The 26,924-nt window shown below is 39.3% G+C and overlaps 1 protein-coding gene across 7 annotated transcripts in view; it reads right to left on the bottom strand.

The window, feature by feature from the left end:
• Window positions 1–797: 797 nt before the first annotated feature.
• GIT2 (GIT ArfGAP 2) overlaps window positions 798–26,924 on the bottom strand; it is a 61,435-nt gene continuing 35,308 nt past the window's right edge. For 3 of the 7 annotated variants that reach the window (XM_050924272.1, XM_050924271.1, XM_050924275.1), the window contains exons 13-20: window positions 26,223–26,365; window positions 25,221–25,370; window positions 20,423–20,671; window positions 18,615–18,704; window positions 13,958–14,040; window positions 13,636–13,824; window positions 6,042–6,105; window positions 798–5,279 (exon numbers count right to left, since the gene is read on the bottom strand). In XM_050924272.1, coding sequence (XP_050780229.1) covers window positions 5,067–5,279; window positions 6,042–6,105; window positions 13,636–13,824; window positions 13,958–14,040; window positions 18,615–18,704; window positions 20,423–20,671; window positions 25,221–25,370; window positions 26,223–26,365 — 1,181 coding nt within the window. In that variant the 3' untranslated portion in view covers window positions 798–5,066. Of the gene's footprint in view, window positions 5,280–6,041; window positions 6,106–7,080; window positions 7,103–13,635; window positions 13,825–13,957; window positions 14,041–18,614; window positions 18,705–20,422; window positions 20,672–20,888; window positions 21,009–25,220; window positions 25,371–26,222; window positions 26,366–26,924 lie in introns of those variants that run through there. The other 4 variants (XM_050924274.1, XM_050924273.1, XM_050924276.1 and 1 more) reach the window with 4 other exon arrangements.

The following is a 26,924-nucleotide window of genomic DNA, read 5'->3' on the forward strand; positions in this document are numbered from 1 at the left end:
GAAGTGCTTGGCCTGTATAGCTCACACCAGTTCCCCACATGAAATGACCCACGCTACCAAATGTACTTTGCCAATATAAAAATGTCACCAAAAATTAACACCTCTAAGCAACATCACTGTACTAGGAAGAGTTTCTAGAGTACACCTGGCATTATAAAATACAAAATAAAACTTAAATGTAGTTCAACTGGGTACCATTACATTTCATACTGCCCCAGCACTCATTTGCTATAAGCCCCCTTTCAGCTGTCAGTGGTGGCTTTTAGTTTTATATTGTGCAGGATTTCCTTCATTGCCTGCCAAAGCCACTCCTGAAGTGGCAAGGATGGGTTATTAGAGCCTGGTAAAAAATGTGACCATTTGATGGAGGTAGAATGAAGGAGTAAGAGAAGTAGCTGAATTTATTGGCAGTTTTCAATCCTTTATAATTTTGTAATTTAACTGGCTGAAATCATTGAGAATATTCATGCTCTACAGTTAGGGAACCAGGCAGAGGTATAACATATGGCCCTTTGCTACCACATCCCCATCTGTAACAGCAGTTGAGACAGACACTTACTGGCACGTAGCTTCTCTATCTTCTGGATTTGGCCTACTGATGATGTGCATATACCAGAAGATAGCAGGAAAACTAGGACCAGCCAGGATAAAGAACAAAGAACTATGGTTAATTCATCTATTTTAAATAGGCACTGCTTCTCAGTGCATTAGTTACACAGAGATGAACTCCTTTTGCACTGTTTATAGTACCATCTTGTATGTACTTTGTATTTGGCCCATATATGCCAAAGGCGAAGCACTTTAAAAGCCTGTTTATTGCATAAGTAGCAGGCAAATAATCCCAAACAATTTTATAACACTTAAAGGGTTGTACAGTAATTTTATGTAATACAGTAAACATTAAAGGCTAAATCATGAGTACAATATGGACAGAAATACAAGTTCATAAAAAGGCATTTTCACTTTCCTGTGCAGCATTTTTGTAGAGAAAGGATTACATTTCTGTAAGCGCAAGAGGGAAAACATACAAGTTATTTGAAAGTAGGGTTCCGGCCACAGGAAAAAACCCACATCTTTTTGCATCTAAATTACTCCAGGTATTTTAATAGCTCCTGCCCCGCAGCCATTGTCTACGCTGCAATATAAGACCAGGGTTAGTATAACTCAAGTTAGCAGACCCTGGGTTTGTTCAGTTAGGGCTTGAGAATTTGTCTACACTGCAATAAAACACCCACACTGGCCATTGTCAGCTCTGCAGGGCTACAAACATTGCAGCATAGATATCAGGGCTCGAGCTGAAGCCTAGGCTCTGGGACCCCGCCCTGTGAGCCTCAGTCAGTTGATACAGGCCAGCCACAGATGGTTTCATCGCAGTGTAGACGTACCGAGCATCTACACTTGTCTATATCCACAGGTTAGGAATGGCTGAATGCTGGGTCCCAACAGGGGGCTCCAGCATCTACACTGCATTATGCAGGCCTGAGTCCTAGCACCCGCCAAAAGGTGGCTACTCTAGCCCTTTGTTCATGATGCAGCGTGGGGGAATTTGACCATCTGCCAAACTTGACTGTCCAGAGGACAATGAAAGTCAGCCCATGGGGTACTTTTGGCAGGCTCCAGAGCACAAGTCCCGTAGGGCCGTGCCTACTCTGCAAAGCAATAGGGGTTGAACGCTGGGTCCTGGCTTGACCCCCCAGGTTCCGGAACCCTTGGCTAGCACAATTTGGGGGTAGGCTGGAGTCTGAGCTCAAACCCTTGGCTTACAGAGCAGCATAGACACAGCCACTCAGCCCAAAGCGTAATGCTACACAAGCTTTGGGCCCCATTGACTACTTTGACAAACACCAACAATGGGTGGAGGAGATTAATAGATTGAGCTAACCAGGGTTTGGTTGGAGTAGAGTCAGCTTTTGCTCCAAGTGCCATTTCCATAAAGTGCACCTCTGTCCTCTTGAAAGGAAGTACTAAGAATACTGCAGTTATCACACCAGATGTATAACTGCTTAGTGCAATAACGTGCTACTATGACCAATATGTAAGTAGAACAGGACTATTTAGACAAGGTGCAGCTTAACCAACAGGACCATAAAGCTGATGTTTGACATTTAAAAAGTTATCTAGATACAGAATGTGAAGTGGGTTACACTTTAGCCACACTTGTATAGCTCATCAAGCCAGAGTCTAATTGAATCGGGTCCTTGCAAAACTTGCCGCCAACAAAGGAAAGATGTAGTTATTCATCTGAAGGGACTTTTCCAGTTTTGGCACCGAGCAAGCATTTAAAAAAGTTGATATCCCTGAATAACATTTTAGAAGACATGAAATGTCTGTTTCCCACACAGGATATGTAAAAACCATGTGTAGTGATGTCCTGATGGATACCAGCAAATAGCATGCTTCATGTTCCTACTGTGCTAGTTCAAAGAAGTTCTTAAGTGAGGTTATTCTATTTCATACAATGCATTATGAGTGGTTTCATTTTGGTAATAGGTTTTAAAAAATACCTCTCTACAATTCAAATCACAGCCTTGTCTAAATGCATTTCCAGATGCTTAGAGACAGCGCTAGATACAGGAGACAGGACAGGATAAATTATTTATGAATCAGACTGCAACAGGATTATCCCCTACCTACTTTCTTTTAATCCCAAAATAGTACAATACTTCAAAAAAGGCAGTTAATTACAACATCAGCATCCAACAATATTATGGCACTTATTCAGTGTTTATATATACATACAAACACAATTTCAAAAGGAAGGAACCTCTGAAGGTTTAATTTTTGTTTGTTAACCTAAAACACAGCTAATTTTTATCACCAAAAAAACCAACTTAAAGAACTGTGATTTAGCAAACTAAATACATAGACTCTGCTTACAAAACAGTAGACAGCCTCCTACAATAGAGTGTTTTTGAATCAAACATTTATGTGAAAAATAAATTTAGCATTTATATATTCAGACAAAACATCATATGGTGACTCCTGACCAGTTTACCCGTAATCTCACACTTGAACAGTAAGTAACACAGTGAGAAGACTAACATGGCAAACTGCATATGTATGGTCCTATGGCTTTTGGGGCTCCAAAAGAAACTTATGAATTGTAGGAGTATTTTATTACAAGGGAAGGTGGTTAGCGTGGTGGAAAACCTGCCTTCAGAGTTCAAACTTCCTCATGTTTTTATATGCATGTAACTATGTATAACAGCCAGTGTTTATAATCCAGTCATTATCTGATGGTTTAGCATCACTGGGAAAAAGCTATGTAAAGTGTTGGTATAGTTAGAAACAATAATGAAGAACTACAACATATCTGCTCCCTCTTTGCATCTTATCTTCTCATTTCAACAACAAAAATAATTCAAACTACTACTTCCTTTTAGCTCAACAGCATCTGCACAGCTACAGAGAATCACAAAACATGATAGTTAACTAAGTTCCCATTGCAAGACCAAAGTCTGCCTTCAGCTATTTAGCTCACTGCAGATATTGGTACTGTACAGGTGTTATTGAGTGCCTCTGAATCTTCATTACTGATTACATACAAATCAGACCAGTTGATGTGTAGATCTCCGGGGGAGGTTGTAGGACCTTAGCAGACAGGAAAAACATCTTTTTATATATGAACTGAACAAATTGTTTGTAGCCAGCCAATCTCATTTTCACAGGTTCACTTGCAAGTAGAACAGTGCTTTAAGTGATCGTCAAACAGGTCAGTAGGCATGAGGTCATGTTTTTCAAAGAACTTGACTTAGGAGTTTAAGTCCACATTTTCAAAGGTGACAGGCACTTAGGAACCCAAGTCTCACCGACTTTCAGTAAGACTCTGGCTCTTTAAGTACCTGCGTCACCCTTGAAAATGAGGATTCAGGTAGTTTTGAAAACTTTACTCATGATCTTTAAAAGAAAAAAGTACTGGAACTTAGCTAGGGAATACATTAAAGTGGTTGGTTAGCACATGGTGGGCTGTGTATTGAAGGTGACCCTGAAGGTAGGGTCAATCTGTACATAGTTTGTAGTTTTTGGAAGCTTGGCATGAGAGGTACTATATAAAAAGTGTATTTTTCACATTCCACTACAGTGAGGTATAGCTATGATGTACCGTGTCAGGCATGGCTTCTTTTGAACTGGCCCTCTTATCTTCCATTTTAAAGAAATCACAGAACTCTTTAGTGAAACTGCATCTAAAAAGATATTAAAACAACAATACTGCTGCAAACCAAATTGCCTTAGAGAGTACACTAAAATGGGAATAAATGCTGTGGGAAACTTCAAAGTGAGTTTTTCAGAGAAAGGAAAATGATGGGTTGTAACCACTAATGGCTTTCTAAAGTAACATCAAATCTATAGACTAGTGGCATAGTGACAACTAAAAGAAACTACTTAATCTCATGCTTCCTTCCAAAATAGATAAAAGTGACAAAAGACCTTGTATAGTTAACATGTAATAGGTTTGGATGCCCACAACTACTATGGGTTCAGCAGACTAAGGACTGGTTATTGCACAACAGCTGATATGGAACAGAGAATAAAACTTTGTATTCAATTCTCAGGAAGACAATATAAAACTTCATTCTACTGATTGTTCAACAGTTACACTCCTGCAGCCTTCAGAGTCCACTGTCCTGCTGAGAGAGAGTTTGTTATTCAAGGGGATTCACCATGCAGAGCAGTTCAAGGATGTACAGACCAAAGGCGAGATTCTGCCCTTTGATCTGCGCATTTGACTTCAATGAGAGTTGTGTGTGTGCGTGTGCAATATCCAAAAGCAGAATACAGCTCCAAGGAATCTCCGTTAAGAACCTCTGATACAATGCAGGCATGTGATATTGGCTCAACAGCTGTTTGCAACACACTATATTCTGTAATTAAACTGGCAACACAGGCACAAAAATAAGGCAGTGGGTTAAATTAATCTTTGAAAGTTGTTAGAAAACATGCAAAAATAATACGGAGTTTATAAAAGTTTAACTTGCCCCCTTAGTTTTCTTGTAAAAATTTGAAAGTTACATGTCTAAATTTAAACTCCAATCTTTAAAAACCAAGACTAAAAAACCCGACGGGACTCAGTTGTTGTTCTCTTTGGTTGTGATGGTAACCAGTTGTTTAGCAGCCTTGGCAATGTCATATGCACACTGAATCACTTGCTGAGTGACCAGCTGGATGTCCGTGGTAGGGCATGTCTCTATGGGCAGGGTTTTTTTGCATTCAGACTGGAGTCTGTAGGCACTAGATGTCAGCAGCCGCAGCGACGTCCTTACCAGCTCAGATTTGGGTTTCTAGGAAGGGAAAAGCAAACAAAGCTTGAGCGAGTTAGCACGGATTATACGCAACTGTTTTAGGATGACTTTGAGCATGTCTGCAAATGCTCTAATACTGTAGCAAGGTGGCCTGGACTCAGTAGCTCTTTCCTTACCAAAGACCAGGAAAGGAAGGGCTTGTAGGGCACCCTGTGGCAAGGTAAGACATTGGGCAGAAGCAGACCCTTTGGAATTCACTGAGACCCACACAGAGATAATTGTTTGCTCCCAGGAAGCTGCCTATAAAAGACCTGAGAAGTGGTCTAAAGACTCACGAGATGACAGGTTAAGCAAAGTTCTGGTATAGCTCCATTGCTATTCAACCAAGATGTAAGCATCCTTGGCCTATGGGAACTGTGGGCATTTCATTTCAACCAACCTGCGGTGTACCAACTACCCACCCACTTGGCATGGTGACAAATACAAAGGTGCAAGGCCTGACAAAGACCCTTGTCCTCCCTCCTATCTATCCATCTTTTGCTTTTTGTTCATTGCAAAAAATCTAAACCCAGGGAAGAACCACTGGGAAATAAAAAAAGGAGCGAAAGCTTAGGAATTTTAAATGTCCTTATTGATTTTCCCATCAAATCAACACAATCAGAATGTCCAATCAGAAATATTTCATTCATTGCACCAACTTCCCTTAAAGATTCTTGTGTCACAAAGCCTTAAAATGAGCGAGACTGAGCGCAGAATACATTTGAGAAACATTGCCCCTGCTGAAGAAATAAAGCAACTCACTTTTGGGAACAAGGCTGCCATTTCTGTTACTGCCACATGTATTCTCTCCGAGCATGGTATATAACTGCAAGAAGATGCAAAAGATATTCAAAAGCAGCAAACACATTGAATTTTCTTGAACTTCAATTAGTTAGTGACTATTTCTCCAAAAGCAAACCAGTTAACAGAATGGCACATTATCTTCTAACATTGTCTTAGCACAGCCTTCAAACACAACAACTGTAGCAGATTCTTTGCAACACGGAAGTCTGATGAGGCTTCCCATTGAAACATTCATTAGTAAATTATGTACAAATCTGTGTTTCAACACACTGTACTACAAACAACTTCAGGAAAAGCAAGAACTTCACAGCTTTGCATTAAATAAATTAAAGTTTTAAACTATTCTTGGATTAACACCGTTTAGGGGGGAAGGAGTAATGGGTTGCACACACTATCCTGTATCCAGCACTAATATCCTGATCCATACTCAAGTATGGAAATACATGCTTACAAATGTGAAAATGGCACAAAAGTTTATATGACTGACATTTCCTAAAGTCATGATTTGTACATTCAAATTTTAGAGTTTGGCTCTGCATTCCCACAGAAGTGGCACAATATGTTCTAGAGGGGTTTATCAGCCTGTTCAAAATGTAACATGTCAGAGATTTTAAAAAATGTGTGTGTGTGTGTGTGTGTGTGTGTGTGTGTGTGTGTGTGTGTGTGTGTGTGTGTGTGAAAGTAAATGGCTAGAAGACAATTGCAGGCACAAAATAAAAGTTCCAGATTCTGCAGTTTAAAGGGTATTTTAACTGGAGACATCAGACTGCACAAGTGTATCTAAGAACCCAGAGTGACTCTCAGATCCCAGGCTGAGTGTGCAGGGCTGACAAAAAACAAGCACAAAACACATTCTTGCGCGTGTAGACTGAGATCAGATTTAATAATGGAATTTTCTGTACAAGCCCCAAGGCACTATGAAACTAAACTTTAGTAAAAGATTTAAGTCAGTAAGCTGCCAAGTCAAAGATCTATGCAGATTTAGATATATACTAACCTTGGAAGTGGAGCTGAAAAATCTTTAAAAAACAAACAAACAAAAAAACCTTTTATTTAAATGTTTAAGTTTTACACAAATAATATTTTGTCAACAATTTGGGATGATCAAAATTAGAAATGAGACCTACTGGGTCACCATGTCCATACCCTGGTAGCCAGTGCAGACTGCTTTCCTACAAATGATCTTCTTTGGTTACATTTATGAAGTTCAGAGTTTCTCCAAGAAAAGAATTGCTATTTATCTTTACATCAAATCTGCATAAAGCTATTTTCAAATGCTCAGCAGCAATATCTAAGGTGTATGACCTCCACAGACATTTTCACCAGTAATCTCCTAACTGAGCTTTGAAACACACATTATAAAGATAGATCAAAGGCTCAGAAACTGACAGTGCACAGGATATTGTAGTACTGTTGTAGCCATGTGGGTCCTAGGACGCTAGAAAGACAAGGTAGGTGAGCCAATATTTTTTATTGGACCAATTTCTATTGGTGGAAGAGACAAACTTTTGAGCTACACAAAGCCTTTCTTCAGGAGACTGAAGACGATAAAAGATCCAATAAAAAGTTATTACCAACATCCAACTGGTCTCTCTAATATCCTGGAACTGACACAGCTACAACATGTTGTGAGAGACCATTCCAGGTGGAGTGGCCTGTTAACACCTCTGCAGTCATAGGACAAAAAAGGGGGGTCAGTGGGTTACTGATTGTTGTAATAAGCCATAAATCCAGTGTCTTTATTAAGAGCATGATTTTCAGTGTCTAGCAGTTATGAATTTAAGCTCCCAGGCTCACCTTTTGAAGATGTTGTGCAGGTTTCCTTTTGAGGATGAGGACTCAGAGATCGTTCTGTGAAAAGTGTTCGCCTGCGGGTGCTGTGGGGTTTTTGTCTGATTTTCTGAGAGTTCATTTGAGGGTGCTGTGACTGTCTGGTTCACCCACATAGTTGTTATTGGGGCATTGAATGCACTGAATGAGGTATACCACATGTTGTCATAAGCACGTGTACGACCTATGGATCTTGAAATGTGTGTTGTGGGAGGTACTGAATGGTCTTCTACAATATGTGTTAACTACTTATGCTAAACAATCTGTTACACCTTGTATTTAGCTGTGACCCTGAATACCTGTCAGACCTGAAGAAAAGCACTGTGTTGCTCAAAAGCTTGTCTTTTACCAACAAAAGTTGGTCCTATAAAAGACATCACTTCTCCACCCTGTCTCTCTAGTGCACAGTATATACGATCTCAACTCATGTCACTTGTCAGGGCTTCTCAGGGTCAAAGGTTAACCCTTGTGCATTCTTTAGCTTACTGTGAAGACACAGGCCCAGGAAACAATTCACTTTAGAGAACATTTATTTCCATACTTGACAGTCCATCGGGAACATTAGGCTGTCAATGCAGTATTGCTGGATGTTAAATTTTCCCCATTCTTCATTGCATAAATCAAAGATTACCAATTTAAAGAGAAGATGTTATGTAACTCCTAATTCTTAATCAGGACGCACACCTCACTTTTTTGGTGAAGTGTAACTACAAGACTGTAAAACTTCATCTAAGGCAAACTGAAAAAAAAATGAAGAATGCCTGGTGAATGTAGACACGGTGAACACATACCACACAAAACCAGCAAGAGACAGCAAGTGGTAAAATACATGCATTTCATCATAGTTAATGTTTACTTTTAGGCTGCATCATTTAGGCTAAACTTTCAATTATTCTGTTAAGCAGAACTATTACAAAGTGCTAACTAATAATCCAAAAGGAGATTTTAAGAATCCTTACAGATTCTGCTTTAGACCCTGAAAAATATTTAAAAATTAGAATTAAAATTGATCGCTGTTCAAAAGAGAAGCTTCTGGTCAATAATTTTAAAGTTACCTGAAGCCTGTAAGAAGTTTAGCCTTCTGTCAAAAGTCTACTATTAAAATCCACACCTTTCAAATACTCCATTTAAGATAATCTACAGGATAGTTAGTATAGTTCAAACCTTAAGCTAGTATTTTAAAAAATTAGTTTATCAGGCAGAACCATTCAAAAAAAGAATATTTTTCCTTTGCATAATCTCTCAATTCTAGATCTAAAAATCACTTTCAGACTGAAACCACAATCATTTTATTCAATTAACTTGCAATACTGAACATGCAAAAAAACCCACATGTAAATTACAGATACACTAAAAAGGAAAGCAACACACTTAGCGGTCATTTGAGTTATGCAGGAAAGGTGCTATAAAAGGAGGACATCTTGGTTGTGTGTGTTGCATTCCCATGGACTCTTCCAAACAAAATGAGACTTCCCACCATCACTAGCTTTTTACCAAAAGTGCACTGTGGCAATCCCTGCTCTACTAGAAAGGAGAGTCGGGCTAATAACCAATTTACTCTCCATGAGCCACACTGAATAGTAGAGGAAACCTACAGAAAACAACAAAAAAAGGTGCAGTTTAAGCCTCCACTGATTTCCATGGCATAGTAACAGGCCCCAGTAATTACAGAATGTAAGAGTGTATATTAGAGATGCAATAGTTAGGTGCATATTTCCAGGCCATTTGGGTTTGTTGCATCAAAGTTTTCAATGTATATTTGAGGAAAGCCTCTACTGATGTAAGATAAGTAGTTCAAACTCTAAGTACTTTATTAGTACTATGATTTGTATCACCATAGCATCTAGCAACCCCAGGACCCTATTGTACAAACTGTGCAAACACAAAATGATACTTCTCACTAGATTATGATTTTTTAATTTTTTTTTTAAACACACACACTAACTAAAATCTGGGCAGACATTAGAGGTCATAGTGCGACTCAATTGGCTTCTTAAATCTACACAAATTTTAGGGAATTAAAAAAATTCTTATTGCAGAGAATTTCTGAAGACTTCCTGTAACCCTTCCTCTCACTTTGATATTGATGATTGGCCATAATAGTGTTTAGGATTAAACCTTGGGGACAGGTCACAGCCCATAAACACTGGATTTTAAACTTTCCTTTAAACAGGTTTTGTATCTCAGATGCAGTAGGCATTGAAGATCAGAACAGTATTTTGGTCAGGTTTTGAAGTTTTGGGTTGCCATTACATAAACTTATTAAAACCAAAAATTTAGTTTTGATAGTAATTTATGCAAGCTAGAAACTAGGCTCTAGTATTCACTATAAACAGACTGTTATTAGACTAAAAGAATAAATTGTGTGTTATGGGTCATGCAAATAATGCTATTTCTGCAGTAACAGTGCATGGACACTGCAACAACAAATTATGTCAATGATCAGATGCAGATTATTTTGATAGACAATGACCAAAATGGAGCGACAAGCTAGGGCTGTTGAAGGGAAACCTCAAGCCTCTGTTAGCTGTATCACTAGGCCCTGATCTTTCTCCCACTGAAGTCAACAGTAAAAGCTCCTATTAACTTCACAGGACATAGAATTGGCCCCATAACTCTTAGTACTTGTTACCTATAAGTTTTCTTATCATTTAAAGCCTTTCATGCATAACCTCTAACCACCCGGTGTTGAACGTGCATGAGGGGGGAAAAGGCAGCAGAGAAAAAGAGAAAGGACACTGTGCCTGGAAGGCAGGGACAGAGGCCAGAGTACCAGGAGGTAGGATCAGGCTGCTGATGGGTCAAAGGCTGCAGGGGAGCTCTCTCAGCCCATGGAACCAGGGTACTGAAACAGCTGAGGCTATGTCTGAGCTTAAGCATGCCTGCACGCTCTAATGGTCTATTTAGACAGATGAGTACAGGAAAAGGAACAAAAAGAGTGAGAAAAAGGAAGGAGTTTCATTAGGATGACGGAAGAACAATTAACATTCACGTTCAGATTATCCATGTGGCAAATCATTTTTATTTTCAATATTCACAACAAAAGTTTGGAAGCAATCTCATTACAGTTCTCAGAAGCTCAATTAAACGACAATATATTTGCAATGGGACTTCTCTGAATAGCCTTATTCATATCAGAATTAAGTTGAATAGATTTGTTCCATTATTTTCCCATATAGCTTGCCCCTGCTATGTGATGCATTGAGCAGTAGCACATCTGAGGCAAAGCCATGCAATACAATACTATATTGCATTTTCGTTTGTGATTAAGAGCTTTGGAGGGTCATGTTCAGTTAAGTACGGTAACCAACATGTTCCATTTGTGGCACAGAAGAAACACTACTTTAATAGCCAAATAACTTGTTCATTACTCTGATCTCTTAAAGCCATCCCTTCAATATCTTTCTTCTATAACAAAGATGGGACAGAAGAGGTCTCTTTGCTAGGCTAATCATTATTTCTTTCAAAAGATTTCTCCGTTCATTTTTCTTATTTGCATTTATGAATTTAATTAGTTTCATTTACAGAGCTAAAGAGATACATGTCCCTTGTGTAAAAAAATGCTCCCTTAACTTGAGGCACAAGAAAACATGAGGAAGGATTAAAGTATTCTTTACTAAGTATCTTCACTCAATTTAGCAGGGGAAAAACATGTCCTGGGTTCTTTATTCTAGATGATTTTGGTGTGTCTCAACTATTGTTACTGGTAAAATATATAAATAACTAATATTCTTATTTTAAATTTTATTTTTACTGCATCTCCCCTTTGTAAGAACCCTGGGAGCAAACAAGAGTGGTTTATGGAAGGAACTAAGTCTGAATTTTGACTCGAGCTCAGTCAGAAAACACACTCTGACTTCTCCACCCAGGATCACACAGGAAACACTGTGCATCTCCCACTTAGCCAAGGGAAAGTGCAAACAAAGTAAATAAGCATGGAAGAAGCAGAAGTGGCCCCCAGAATGCAGCTGTTGCCTATTTTTCTCAGTTGTGGAGGTAAGGAGCTCAGAAACTGAACTAGATGAGCTGCAAGATCTAACAAAGGTAGTTAGCTGGTTTCATGGGTAATGTGTCGTATAGTCCTTCAGCGCTGAGGCTGTGACTGCAGTTCAAATATGAGAACTGCCACAGGAAAAGAGAAGTTTATTTGGAGCCTAAGACCACTCAGTGCACACATGGAATGCACTAACGTGTGCCATGATATACCTGCCATTATATGTCTATAAAAAAGTATCTAGGAGAACCACCTGCAGTTGATGCACCACGAAGTATCATTACCAACAACTCATGGAGATCTGGCAAAGTTAACTGTCAGGTCAGAGTGCATGGGGGGAAGCTCAGGCTGAGTACCAATTTGATGTTCAGATAAATAGGCGGCTGCTTTGATTTTTAGCACTGGCAAACTTGAGAAAAGCCTATCTAGTTCTTGGCTCTACTCTAACAGTTCAGAACAGCTTTTGCTGCCGGCTTATCTATTGCTATAAAAAACAGACGATACAAGGCTATTGCTAGGGTCCTACCAAATTCACCATCCATTTTGGTCAATTTAACAATTTTAAAATTAGTCAATTTCACATTTTCAGATATTTACGTCTGAAATTTCAGTGTGTCGTAGCCTGCGGGGGTTGTGGCGGGGCACAAAGTGGTGGGCGGGAGAGGTCATGGGATTGCCACCCTCACTTCTGTGCTGCCTTCAGAGTTGGACCATGGAGTCAGCCATGGAGCTTTCGCCAGCCAGAGGAGGTACTCACAGGCGGGCATGATCTCTCCCCCCCGCCCCCCAAGCAGCCATACAGGGGAAGAGGAAATCCTATGCCTCCCCAACCCAGCCAGGACTACCCGACTGCAGTGCTTCCAGCAGCACAGGGGAGATCAGACCTCCCGGAACCACCTTTGGCTGCAGGAAGCTCTGAAGGCAGCACAGCCACAGACCTTCCTGCAGCTGAGGGAGGAACCTCAAGATGGGGCCAATCTACCCCTGAGAGTGGCGATGCAAGGGAAGAGGAGTCCCATCCCCCTCCAGCCCGGCACTCTAACAGCTGGAGCACAGTACATGGTAGGAGCCCCCATCTGGGGCACCCATCACCCTGCTGCCCCCTCCCCTAAACAGGTAGGTCTCATGGGGGAGGTCTGATTTCATGGTCCATGATGTATTTTTCACAGGCCTGAATTTGGTAGGGCCCCTATTACAGAGAACACAGCAATTATGTACACGAACAAAACCATCTGCAGTTTAAGGGCCAAATCCTTCTTGACTGCAGCTGTTTCACAGCTGTTTCACAGAGGTTACACTCAGTTACTGCTGAATGTTACCTTCTAGGTGCCCTGATCTATAACTCCTGTTTAGTTTGAGGATCCATGGGTAAATCCCACTTCTCCCCAGGCATCTGCAGTGGTCCCTTGACCTCTGCTTTCTTGGCAACAGGATTTGCAAGGGAGCCACCTTGCTTGTACTGCTTCTTACGGAGTGGGATGCAGGCAGGCAGACTGGGAGCAGACACTGCTCCAAACAGTAGCTGCTCCCAGGGATATCTGCCAAGTCTCGAGGAAGTGTTCCATTGAGAGAACCTGTTCCATGTCCTTTTGCTGCTGCTCCCCGCAACCAGGGAAACACATGACCATACATGATTCATTTACATTAAACTAAAGTCTCTAGACGTGGAAGCATTTTATTATATTTTTAATCTTGGAAATTCCAGAGCACTTAGACTCCCATTCTTACCTGTCATGCTTATTCTCTTGTGCTGCTCGCAGCAGCTCCTGGATATTTTTAGTGATCTGTTCAGTTTTTCGAATAACATCTTCTGTACTGGGCAAAGTGGAACTTGGGGTTGCATCTGTATCTGAGTTCTCGGGGATAGACCCTTCCCCCTGCCAAATGATACTTCTCTGCCTTCCTTTCCTACCTGGCCTGGGGAAAAAAAGAAGAATGTTGCAGTGATCACTGTACTACAGAGCAGTTTCTATTAGCACTTAACTAGGGCGTTATGTCTTCAGACACTGTACAGACACAAACATTAGCTCATTCATATAATAAGACATACCCCGTCTCATCCAACTCCAAACTGGGGCTGGGGTTATCATAGTCACTTTCAGGCATGCTATTCTGTTTCTCTAATTTCGATGCCTACAAAGAATAAAGAAATGTTTAAGGATAGTACCTAAAAAGAGAAAGGGTCAAGAACTTTGCCAGGGAACTATTCTCTGGGTAAACTAGTTCATTCTCTTTGCACAAGACTTCATTTAGGTCCTACATTACTTTACAAGCTCAAGCTGTCATGGCCATTAGTCTCTGTTGAGTGCTACGTTATACTCACTCATACATTTTAGGCTAAGATCTTACAGGCTGAGATTTTGTTAATTTCTCTCACTGACAGCTGTCATGTATGCTTACGTCACTATATGCAGCAGCAATGCTGAAGTGAGTTAAATACCATAGGTTATTCCTCCATTTCACCTACAAGAAATAAAGTTTCTTGCCTGGCTAATTATTCCTTCTTTAGTAAGTAGTTTCTTCACAAAAGTACCTTAAGTATTTTATTTTCAAAATACATTTTATACCTTGACATATCAGGGAATGTTCTTCCCCAACCATTACAAGCTGATCAGCTTTACAGAGCATGGGTTCTGCTTCTTTATCATCATAACCCAACATTCAGCTACTTGCCACTGAGAATCTTCCTGCCCTCAAGAAAACTTTGCCCCTGTTCCCAGGGTATTCCAAAGGGATCCCACACAACGACCTTGGGATCACTTCTGGAGTCTCACAACCACCCCATTTCAAATGGCTGAACAAACATGCTTTTGCAGAAGCCTGGAGTTGGAAAATGGAATTAGTTCAACTCCCAGACAACCGCAAGTCTTAGTCATCTAATGCAACATATGACCACCTTATGGGCAAGAGGAGGACATCACCTATTACTGCTTTATTGGGTATAGCTGCTTCTAACCCTCCTCAGTATGACACACTTGGCATACTTCTTCCTAAGCAGAGACCAGTAATAACTGAGCTTACTTGTATTCTTATGACTCGGGATTTGTATCCCTGGAGATGCCATCATATGGTCCTCTACACTCAGGAAGTTTCTCTCATTAGAGTCCACGTAACGTTTCAGGTAATGAGTTATTCTACCACTTCTGTGAGCTCCCAGGGAATATACATCGCAATGATTTCTGTTCTGAATACCTCACAACCACACCAATCTAAGGAATTCATATCCATGGAAAGTTTGCAACTTGGGAGTTTTAAATAATTCCAGAATAATTCCATGGAACTGGAAGACATAATGCAAAAGCAAAAAAGGGACGTATACTCTGGAGCTCTCTCCCTCTTTCCTCAAACAGCAGCCCTGGGTTACTTATTCTCATCTTCTGGGCCTGACACCAAAGAACAGCAAAGATGCAGCCACTTACCAACTACAACTCCCCTCAGTGGTGCCCAGGCCAGGGCATTCTAGGTTAGTACACATTTTTCTAGAGGACAGACAATTATACCCTTCCCGCCTATGAACATGCCACAGTAATGTCACTATGATGTCTGGTCTTTTACTGCACAGTGCAGATCCTGGAACTGAAGTAAAACCAATCCCAATAATGCTATGGGATTTCCTCATTCGCAGTCATATTAACCTCCCACTGATCTTTATTAGAAAAACAGAGTGAGGATCAAGGGACTCTCCAGTGATGGATTTTAAAGGAAGGTTCGAATCAGCACGCTTAACATGCACTTTCCATTATAACAGGCACAAATGAGGCTAAGCCTGATAGACAACACTTTCTATTATTCTTATTTATAGAGGTGCCCCCATGTGCTAGGTGCTTTCCAAACACTAAAGAACAGTCCCTGCTCTGAACAACTCAAACTAAAAGAATTTCTTTCCAATTTACAGTTACCTTGCATAGAAAGAAACCTAAATTGTGCTGTTCTTTAGATTACATCTAGTAAGGTAACTAGAGAAGATAGAATCTGAAAACAATGCTTGGCACACTGGCAATAGAAAGCTGTATGTAATAGCATTGTATGGTGTTTATTTATCAGGTGGTACACAGACAAACTGTTTGCCTAATGGCAAAGCCGAACACTCTGGTCACAAACAAAAACAGCCAGTTAAAAAAACCAGGACATAGCCTTAGTATTGGAATTAGAGATGTGGGGTAAAGTAGGATTAACCACCTCCCCACCCCTACAAATCTGAGCAAGTTTTTAGTTCCAGTGATAAATTAACTGTACCCAAATTGCAATTCACACTTTACTGTGAAGGAAGACAGTCACCTAAAGATTTGTCATCTGCTACTATTCCATGTAAATCAAGTATTTTTCAGATTGAGCAGAAGTCACCATGTCACTTGTAGTCAGAATTAATTTGTGTTCTGAGGTTTTAAAGAAGGACCTTCATGCTGAAGAAAATAAATATCTGGCTAAAAAAAATAAGCAACTGAAAGGCAAATAAATTCTCAAAATGTTGATATACTCAGCCCTATTCCTCACAGTTCAACTGTTAAATAATAGAGCTTGATTTGAGACACTGCATAGCTGCCAAAGAAATAGACTGATACAGTGTCAGCTACAGGATTGTGATTTCACTGCGGTATCAGACATAGAACAGTTGGGCTAAAAAGGGAGAGAAGGTCTTTTTAAAGAAAGGTATCTCCAAAAATAGCCATGTTTTAAAAAGTCATCTATGAATGCTTTTATCTTTTAGTTTGCTTCTGTGAAAGTCCTGCTTTAATATTGAAAAGTGGAGCTTAAATCAATAACACACAATACTACAAAATGGGTTCTGTCAAACTACCCATAAATTTATTTATATAAAACAGACATAAAAGTATAGGAAGAATACAAATAGATTAAGTAGTATATAGCAATGATAGTTACATCCATTAAAGACACTTAATAATTGTGGATCCAAGCTGCAGATGAGAAATGCAATTCACTCTGATGACCCAAGGTAATTCAACTATCATTCACTATGCAACTGTTTCATCTTGCTCAAAGAGTGTGTAAAAGATATCAGTTTTCAAATGATAAATTATTCTGAAATATGCTGAATAAACGTGTAGCAAGAATCTATTTGTTAAAAGCACAGTTCTTATACAATGGTTACCTTGTAGTTGGGACTTGCTCAGATAACATTATTCTGCAATTTTTTGGATACATAGAAATATTTCTAAGATCCCACACAAAATGTAAAGTCTATAAAAAAGAAATCAAGCATGACCAGTCTACTGTATCAGATTGTTCAATTAGCCAACCATCCCTAACCTTGCGATTTTGTAGTGAGGATACTTCATTCTGTGCTTCTATTAATTGTCCTCACATTGGGTTGGATTTAAGACTACAGTGGAAGAGTGTATAACAAGGATGGGAATACTGCAGGGGTTCTCAAACTTCACTGCACTGCCATCCCGGGAGGGAGGCAAAGCCGAAGCCCCCCTTCCCCAGGCCAGGGGGCCAAAGCCAAAGCCCAAGGACTTCAGCCTCAGGCAGGGGGTCTATAATCTTAGCCCCGCTGCCCAGCGCTGAGGTGTTTGGGCTTGGGTTTTGGCCCTAGGCCACAGCAAGTGTAAGCCAGCTACGGCAACACCATTAAAATGGGATTGCGACGCACTTCAGGATCCCAACCCATAGTTTGAGAACCACTGGAATATAGCATACTTATCTGTTTCACATTTCAATGTTTTCATAAAAATGTACAAAATCATAGAATCACAGGGCTGGAAAGGACCTTGAGAGGTCATCTAATCCAGTCCCCTGCATTCATGACAGGACTAAGTATTATCTAGACCATAATGCCTCGATGAACCCTCCAGTTCTCTAGTTCAGAACCAAAACTGTTCATTCATGAGTCAGAAACAATGCAAATAGAGGTATCTGGAATACCACAGACTTTTATAGTTCAATTAAAATCCCATAATGCAATGGCTTTTTTTTTTTTTTTTTTTTTTTAAATAAAGTCAGTGCACTGCTTTTGTAAGGTCCTAGAAACCAGTGTTTGTTGATTCTCTGGCATCGGCAATATAAGCTTCCTCTACATCGTGCCATGAACGTGCTTTTAACCCTGACCTAAAAGGAACATTGCTAAGAATGAGTCTCCAGGCCCATTCAAGCCTTTGCTTCTTTCAGTACCACCAGTAAAAGGGCTACACAATGTTAAATGAAGTGGTGGGTGATATGGATGCTTGTCTGATGTAACTGAACAAAGAGCTCATTCATTTCAAACAGCTGTCAAAAAGTAACATCTCTGTCCATCAGTACCAACCTGGACTGGATGCAAAGTGGTGACCCCTAGAGGTAACAGGCTCCATAGCTTTTACTAACCCTTTGAGCACACCTGTGTCCCATGCAATGCATTTTAGTCAGCAGAAAAAGTACACACTGATATTTCATGAGTCAGTAAGTGCCTGCTAAATTACTTTTCTTCAGCAACCCGCTCATTTTTAATAGCATATTGTGGGATAAGTGATCTGGAGCAACTTGTGCATGGTGTTAAATGCTACAGGTATTTTAGTTGGTGTGAAGTTAAACAAGAATGAAGCAAGTGTATCCATAGTATGTGGCAAAAGAAACTGAAAGTGATGAAGTGCTGCTTCATGCAGGGATGAAGACCAGTTAGCAGATAGAGGGGAAAGGACAGAGGCACAAGGCTTCAAGGGAGATGGCAACCTCCTCCAGGTAACAGACCAATTCAGAAGGTACTTAACCCTTCGTGTGCTTTCATCCCTTGACCAGGAAAGCGTGGAGGGGAAGGAAGGCAGAGATGAAGAGGAGGTCACAAACGCACTCCTCCCGATCTAAAAAAAAAAAAAGGGGGGGAGGGGAGAGAAACACTCGGGAAAACAAAAAAAACCCACAAATACTCTGAAAATAACTTTTAAACATATGTTAATTTTAAAAATTGGATAATCAAAGAGATGACACGATCAGAATGACAGAGAAAACTTACTGAGCTAGACTGGACTTATAACTCTGGCAAAATGCATTTGACGTCTTCAAGCTACTTCTGGTATCAGTATTAAAAGGTGTTGAATTCCAAAGTGAGCAAATACATTCACCAAAATGTGAAGTTAAAATTCTGCTTCTGCAAAGGCATTCATTTAACTAATATATCCCACTAGGATTCAGTAGAAAGATTTTTTTTTCTTTAAAAAATGTGTTTCTGTAACCAAGTTTCACAAGAAAAAAAGCAATGCTTTAGAACTGTTAGTTCTAAACCAACAAGATGTTAACAAATGAGAAGTTTCAGGAACCTATGAAGCTTTCTTACACTTTGAATAAATTGCTGTGTACAAAAGAATTCTGACATTTCTTGCTGCATGAACTGACTTTATACTGAAATCTTTCACAGCAAGTCAACAATCTATGATGGTATCGCTTTTATCATCTAGTTTGAATTTCTAATAAGCCCTTTATTATTTCCAGCAGTTTGAGAAGTCCCATACTTGTTCATCAGACTGAAAAACATCCAAGCTCGTGGCATTAATGTCGGATGGTTCTACATCATCTACCAAAATGGCACTTGTAAAATAATTCAGACATTCATGACTAGTGCTTGCACGAAGCATTTTGTTTTATATGCACATGGCACTTTTTTCAAGCCAGGAAAGAAAATTTCAACTTTCAAACAATTAAGTAGTCTCTTTCAAATGCATTTAATGTTTGGAATTGAGGAGAATAAAAGATAGTGCTCCCTCACAGACAACATACTGACAAAGCCTTAAAATCCTGATTAATGGCAGCAAAAAACACTGCAACACATTTTCCCCTGCTTCTGGCAATTTAAAAAAGATACGATAAAGAATGAACTCTTCAGTGTATTTTTTTGTTGTCCGCCTAGAATACAAGTTCCTTAGGGCAGAATCAGTGCCTATGCTAACCACACTATTGGAACTTTAATAATTTAGGAAAGTACTAATCAGGATGGACTTGGCCACCTAAAAAACTAGGCTGTGAACACTAGATTAAAAACAGACAAAATAAGAGACAATGAAAAGCTATATTGCAGAGAGATCCATGAAAGTAAACTCTCTTCCAAGAAAGGGTTGGGTGCTTTGATGTAGCATTTCTATTCATGAGTGATCTTCAGTAAAGGTCAATCCTAGTGTTTTCAGAAGGCTTGCAGTTCTACATCTATGCACATACCTGTACGCCCCAAGATCAGAGATCCATAAACTACACTTTATCTTCTTAAATTCTGGGTTCTTCTCTCCTACTTTTGAAACATTCATGCATGCGTATATTGGCAAATATATTGTGGCTAAAGGAAATAGCTAAGCAGAAGCCAAAAGCTTCAATTTACATATCAGAGAATTGTGTTACAACTTTTATTCTTCAAACCATCAAGCTCCTGCAGACATGTTAATACAGCAAACAGTGATAATTCTTACTGTTTTACTTTACTAGGAAGCAGATAGTCTAGAGATTTTGGTAAATAATCAAGTAAACAAACAGATTTGCAATAGAAAAAGCTGAACAGACAAAGAAGAGCAGAAGCATTAGCAGTTTTACTTACATGTGGAGGAAAAGGCTGCAGTCTTGTTATGCTCTCTTCTGGATAGGTGACTTCTCCCATTGGGAGGTAGGGTTTCTGACCCGATCCAGTCTCATACATAGACATAGGTCTGCTACCTCGTGCAGACGGTCGTCGCTTTAAAGAAGAATGATTGTTGGGGTCTGTGTATTCAGAACCAGTTTGGACCTGATATATATTGGTTGTGGCCTGTCTTCTGAGGTTCGTATTTTCACTCTGTAGTGTTTGAAGCTGAAAGAAATGTTTAGCAGTGGGACTTTGTTTTTCTACAGCAAGCAAACTGAGTATACAAACACAGCTTGTCACCTTAAAAAAAAATCCAGCCAGCTATTACTAGATTTATTACTATTTTTAAATGGAATTTTCTCTTTAAAATCTACTTCATTTGCTCAGACAAAAATATTTTACTGCAGGTCTGGTAGGTTTATAAGTGTCAATTTCAACTTACTATTATTTTAGTTGGGATGCAAGTCAAATTGGATTTTACATTTGGCTGTTGCAGTTAAAAGCATAAGATCCATTTCCAGGTTAGTTGTATTTTTAAATAAATTTTTCATTACCACGAAGGCTGTTTGAACAACAGAAAAATAAATTCTTTTCAAGCAAAGCACTACAGTTCAGCAAACAGTCACTACAGTAACTTAAAGATGACTTAAATAAAGCCTCTGAATATGCAACTGCTAAAATTATAGCACAGATACCACAGATACAGCACAAAGAAAACTAGAGCTTCCTTTGCAAAGCAAGAGGACAGTGGAGTTAAGCTTATGAAAACAGGATATCAGATACTGCTTTCTTAAAGAAGCCAACAAGACTATTATTAAAATCTGTGGGTGGAAAAAAAGCGCAGCAATTGAAATTTTGTTGTAGAAGAAAATTTCTCAGAATAAGTTTGCTATATTAACACATCATGAAGAAAACTGAAAATATTTAAATATGTACATCTTCTCAAACAACAGATGGAGCATACGGTTTCAGACAGCTGATGGCCATTCATAAGGAGTCACAATTTTGGTATTTACTTGCATTTTGCTTTGCGTCATGTGAACCTTCAAGAAAATCAGTCTATGCTGTAAAATTGTAGTCTGCTTGACACTGTCCAATACCCATAAAAGTGAAGATTCTGACTAGCATCCTGAAGCCATTTAAAATATCGCCATTTCCTACTCTATGCAGTCTGTCATATCATGTATTGTGTGTTAAGATTTAAGGATCAGTAAAGAGCAATGCTACTCCTTAAAAGTTTGACATTTTAATACAATCAAGCAGGTCCATGCTGCACAATTGTCTTTTCCATTTATTTTCCACTACATATTTTATAAACCAGGTGTGGTATAATTTCAGCTGTCTGCTGTTTTGCTTCTATTGTCATATCAGATCAATTCACCACCACCAATGTTTAAGTTCACAGACAAGTGCCCAGGTGTCAGAAAGGCATCTGTTTTCATAAGAACACCCTTTCACTTGATTTAGGGAGAACTCATCCACAAGTGACATACATCAATAGAGGCTCGCCTCTTCTTTAATTGGTATCTTTTTCAAGTATCAGAGGGAGGGGTAGCCATGTTAGTCTGGATCTGTAAAAGCAGAAAAGAGTCCTGTGGCATCTTAGAGACTATGTCTGTTAGTCTATAAGGTTCTACAGGACTCTTTTCTGCTTTTATCTTTTTCAAGTAACTGAAGTGTGAGAAATCAGATACATATCATGCTAATAGACAACTATATGAGACAGACAATTTTTAGCTTATATATTTAAATTTAATCTATATCTAAAAAAAAAAATCAAATAAACCTATGCCAATTAAGAGACCAAGGGCCATATTCTCAAATGAGATCTGGCTCCTTTGCTCTGCTCAGGTGCTACAAAGCATTTAGGATTCTGACCACAAATGGCCAGCAGAAAACTATCCTGGCATAGGGTAACTTCTTATTGGCCTAAAGCTACTGTAGCTAGGTACTATGCCATCTATCCCCCTTCCCCTTGGCGCAGAGGGTAAGGTGGAGAAGCCATGTCAGGGATAGTGTCCCTAGCCTCTGTTGGCCAGAAGCTGGGAATGGGCGACAGGGGATGGATCACTTAATGATTCCCTGTTCTGTTCATTCCCTCTGAGGCACCTGGCATTGGCCACTGTCAGATCACAGGATACTGGGCTAGATAGACCTGACCCAGTATGGCTGTTCTTATGAGCTTTGCTATGCCTAGCCGTCATTGGTGTAAGTCACTAAGCCAGTGACAAATTAGTGCAACCCCATAGCTGTTCTAAACATCACTGGATCTGTGGCCAGCACAAACTGATCCTCAGAATGAGGGAGCTATGCCCCGCATCTCTGCTGCATAGGAAAATCTGGCCCCATCTCCTTCCACTATGCTGTATCAATGTACTAAAATCCTAATGTACAATGGATACCCCACTCCTACAGCAAAAGCTCTCTCTAAGATTAGGTTCCTTAAAGCATACATCTATCTCTAAACCAAAAATTAATTCAAATGATCATAGAATCATAGAATATTAGGATTGGAAGGAACCTCAGAAGGTCATCTAGTCCAACCCCCTGCTCAAAGCAGGACCAATCCCCAGATTTTTATCCCAGTTCCCCAAATGGCCCCCTCAAGGATTGAACTCTCAACCCTAGGTTTAGCAGGCCAATGCTCAAACCACTGAGCTATTCCTCCCCCCTGATGCAGACAGCTGCTTAATCAAGACACCTGCAAAAGTAGCAAAGAAGTCCCATAAGATGTATTAGGTTCCTCTATAAATTTTGGGTTCCAACAGAGATGTCAAAAGGCAAAAACAGGTAACTGCACATATAACTGCCTTCTTTGTATGCACAGATGTGTTTTGCATCTGCTGTTACCAGCTATGTGAGAGAGCAACTTGGACAATAACATTTGAAACCATGTCCCAATTACTCAGCTTATCAGGTTAGGGATAAAGCTGAAGATATTCTCAAGCCATGAATTAGACTGGTATTAAATCCTAATAGCACAGAGGCCCACAAACACTCCAGGCTCTTGAAAGCAGCAGCACTGCACAGTGGCATCGTGCCAGGACACTAGAGAAAGCAGGTAGGACAATCTTTCTAGTCCTCATTGATCAGCGGGGAGGTGGGTGGAAATAGCTCAGTGGTTTGAGCATTGGCCTGCTAAACCCAGGGTTGAGAGTTCAATTCTTGAGGGGGCTACAGGCAAAAATCTGTCTGGGGCTTGGTCCTGCTTTGAGCAGGGGGTTGGACTAGATGACCTCCTAAGGTCCCTTCCAACCCTGATATTCTATGACAGGGGTAGGCAACCTATGGCATGCTGAAGGTGGCATGCGAGCTGATTTTCAGAGGCACTCACACTGCCCGGGTCCTGGCCACCGGTCCAGGGGGCTCTGCATTTTGATATAATTTTAAATGAAGCTTCGTAAACATTTTAAAAACCTTATTTCCTTTACATACAACAATAGTTTAGTTATGTATTATAGACTTATAGAAAGAGACCTTCTAAAAACATTAAAATGTATTACTGGCACACGAAACCTTAAATTAGAGTGAATAAATGAAGACTTGGCACACCACTGCTGAAAGGTCACCAAACCCTGTTCTACGATAACTCTTGAGCTACATTAGGAAAGTTGACATCTCCAGTACTGTAGCTTGACAGCAGCTCTGGGCTGCTTTTCTCTACAATTATAGAGTACTGCAGTTACAATTATGTGCCATTCCACACCTGCGCAACTTCAAGGGGGACTGGTTTTATGTCAATTAATGGAATCCCTTCCTGGCAAAGCAGACAGGACAGCATGGCAGACAAATCCAGAACAAGGAACAGACCAAAAAAATAAAACCAACAACAAATACTGAGAGTAAGCAATTAGTTATAGGTTTTGAAAAGGAATCCACATGTACAATGACCTACTGAAAAATATACAACTAATCCTGTATGTTTTGGGTACTAGATCTTACCTCATCTATTTGAATGTCAGGCAACTAGTTAAATTCTAGAATCTTAATGACTTTCTAGTATCAGTAACTGATAGCCTGCAGACAGAGGAAGTGTATGCACAAAGAGATCTAGTAGATCTTTTCCATTTTCAGTTTCAACAATTCTATTTTCTTCCCCTGCAATGAACTTTTGCACCTTAGCTTCCAGTCACTCTGTTTGGTGGTGATCATCCCATAAAGCTGTTTATGTTTTCTTAAAACCTAGCAGATATCTCAGCATACATGTAGACCAACATTATAGCTAGTTCGATGAAGACAACTAATTTGCAAGCATGTGATGTACTGTATTTGTTACTGGCCTGTTGGGACACAGTGACCTTGTCACCACTAGGATTTGAAGGTCTGGTAGCTTGGCTTTAAAACTTGACATATGTATACTTTTAACATATGCTAAACTGGTCTTGCCACGATAGAGACTTTTAAAATGCATATTATTGGATTAAATAACTGACCTAACAGAAAGCAGAAGGTGCACTTTATGCCCGTCTACTATCAGCTGTTTCCAAAGCCTCAAACAATTGCTCATTTTGAAACAAGACAATGGAATGAGTTTGTTTTAAACAATGGTTTGGAAATAAGGAAAAATCAATTAGGTTGAACTAAACAGTTCCCAATAACATCTTCCATGAAAGATGAAACATTAAGAGTTCGCTCTGCATGGATATATTCATTTTTGTTACATCAATTCCAAAATAGTTCTAAATTGTCAAAATATTTTGACTGGTCTTCACACGATCCCTTATTTTATATTTATACAGGACTTTAATTTTGCTTATGTGACTATACTTGTTACCTTTTTCTGCATGGTTCTCAGTTCATCACTCAAGTTGATGTTCACCTTCATTAACTGCTGTATCTTTACCTCAGAAGCCACCAACGCATTCTTAACTTGCATATATTCTTGTGCTGTCACTGGTCCATCTGACACGTCCGAATCCAGGCTCTATAAATAAAATCATCATCAGATAAAATACTTACCACACCTATAAGACAGACAATCTACCGTAAGGAAGCAAAACTGCAATGATTTTAACAGATTTCCAAAACTGACTTCACATGAGTCACCGAGGAAAGTAACAACAACTTAAGAGCACATTTTACACAACTAAAGCTATGAACTCTCTCAGAAGAAACCTGGCCTCAATTAATTCTTAGCTCATTTACATGCAGTAATATTAGCCTGGGGATATCAAACAAGAAAAGGATGGTATTTAATAAAGATTTTGATAAGTATGCATGGACTAGTCTTTGATATTCTGGCTCTTATTATTCACATTAGTTTATGGGTTAGAGCAGGTGAGGAAGCCAAGATTCTTATGTTCTATTCCCTGTTTTAATGGATTATTTTCAGGAATTATTTAATCTCTCAGCATTCATTTATCCATCTGTACTTTCTATCTCATTGATATGTAGGTGAAATTTAATGTAAAGTATTTTGAGATATTCTGATGAAAGAAGCCAAGTGACATAATACACTAACTGCTGGAGTGCTTCTGTATTTGTGCTATTGGGATCATAGTTTGTCTCCAAATAAAATAAATTCTATAAGGGACTCATTTTTAGAACTGTTTTATTAATGCTTCACTTACAAATGTTTTAAGTCGTATTTCTGATCCTGCATAGAGATTTTATAGAATGTGGGAAGCGACTGTGAAATGGAGTTGAAATAATCATTGAGGCTCTAATCCCATGAACACTTTCATTCTCATGAGTTCTCCAACAGATTTCAATGTAAGCACGTACATAAGTATTTGCAAGAACGGGGTTTAATAGCCTACATCATTACTTAACCTACCTTCTGCCTATTTGCTTTTGCTGCATTTGCGTCCAGATCTGTATCTTCATCTGATGCAACACTATCATAATCAGGCTGGTCGTTATCTTGACTCTCACTACTATGCTGACTGTTGATAGCTTTCAGTATCAGTTCCACATTTTCTATAAACAAAAATGAGTTAAATTTAGGATGTATGTGCAGAATTGGTTTATGTTGTTTAATAATATCATAAGAGAACTTCAAACAGATTAAAAGAAAACATGAGGAGAAATGTTAAGAAAAAATATTTTGTTTCTAGCAGAAAAAGAAAAATATGAAGTTAGCGCCATCTAGTGTGACTGGATTATCATTGCCTACAACAGCCAAATCTACAGTAGCAGTGAAAGATTAATTCTGCAGTCTTTAATTTTATTCCTTTGACCTCCTTGAAGTAGTTAGGTAACTAAAAGTAACTAAGGAGAATTAAGGTTTACGAGCTAACTTAACACACTTTACACAGTGAAGAAAATAAGGTACAAAATAGAATGATATTGCCAACATATCTCCATCACTATTCAGTTGGGCAAATCGGGGAAACTGTATAATAAAATACGATCTTTTGGCATCCCTTTAGAGAGAATATTTTTGTATTTAAATGTTTGCTTCATATCTCCAGTGTTGGAACTACAGCTGTGTGTTACTTTTTGATTGCTGTTTTAAATGGTTGTACTCTGGTATCAG

Source organism: Gopherus flavomarginatus, chromosome 15 (genome assembly GCF_025201925.1).
Source record: "Gopherus flavomarginatus isolate rGopFla2 chromosome 15, rGopFla2.mat.asm, whole genome shotgun sequence".
NCBI lineage: Eukaryota > Metazoa > Chordata > Testudines > Testudinidae > Gopherus > Gopherus flavomarginatus.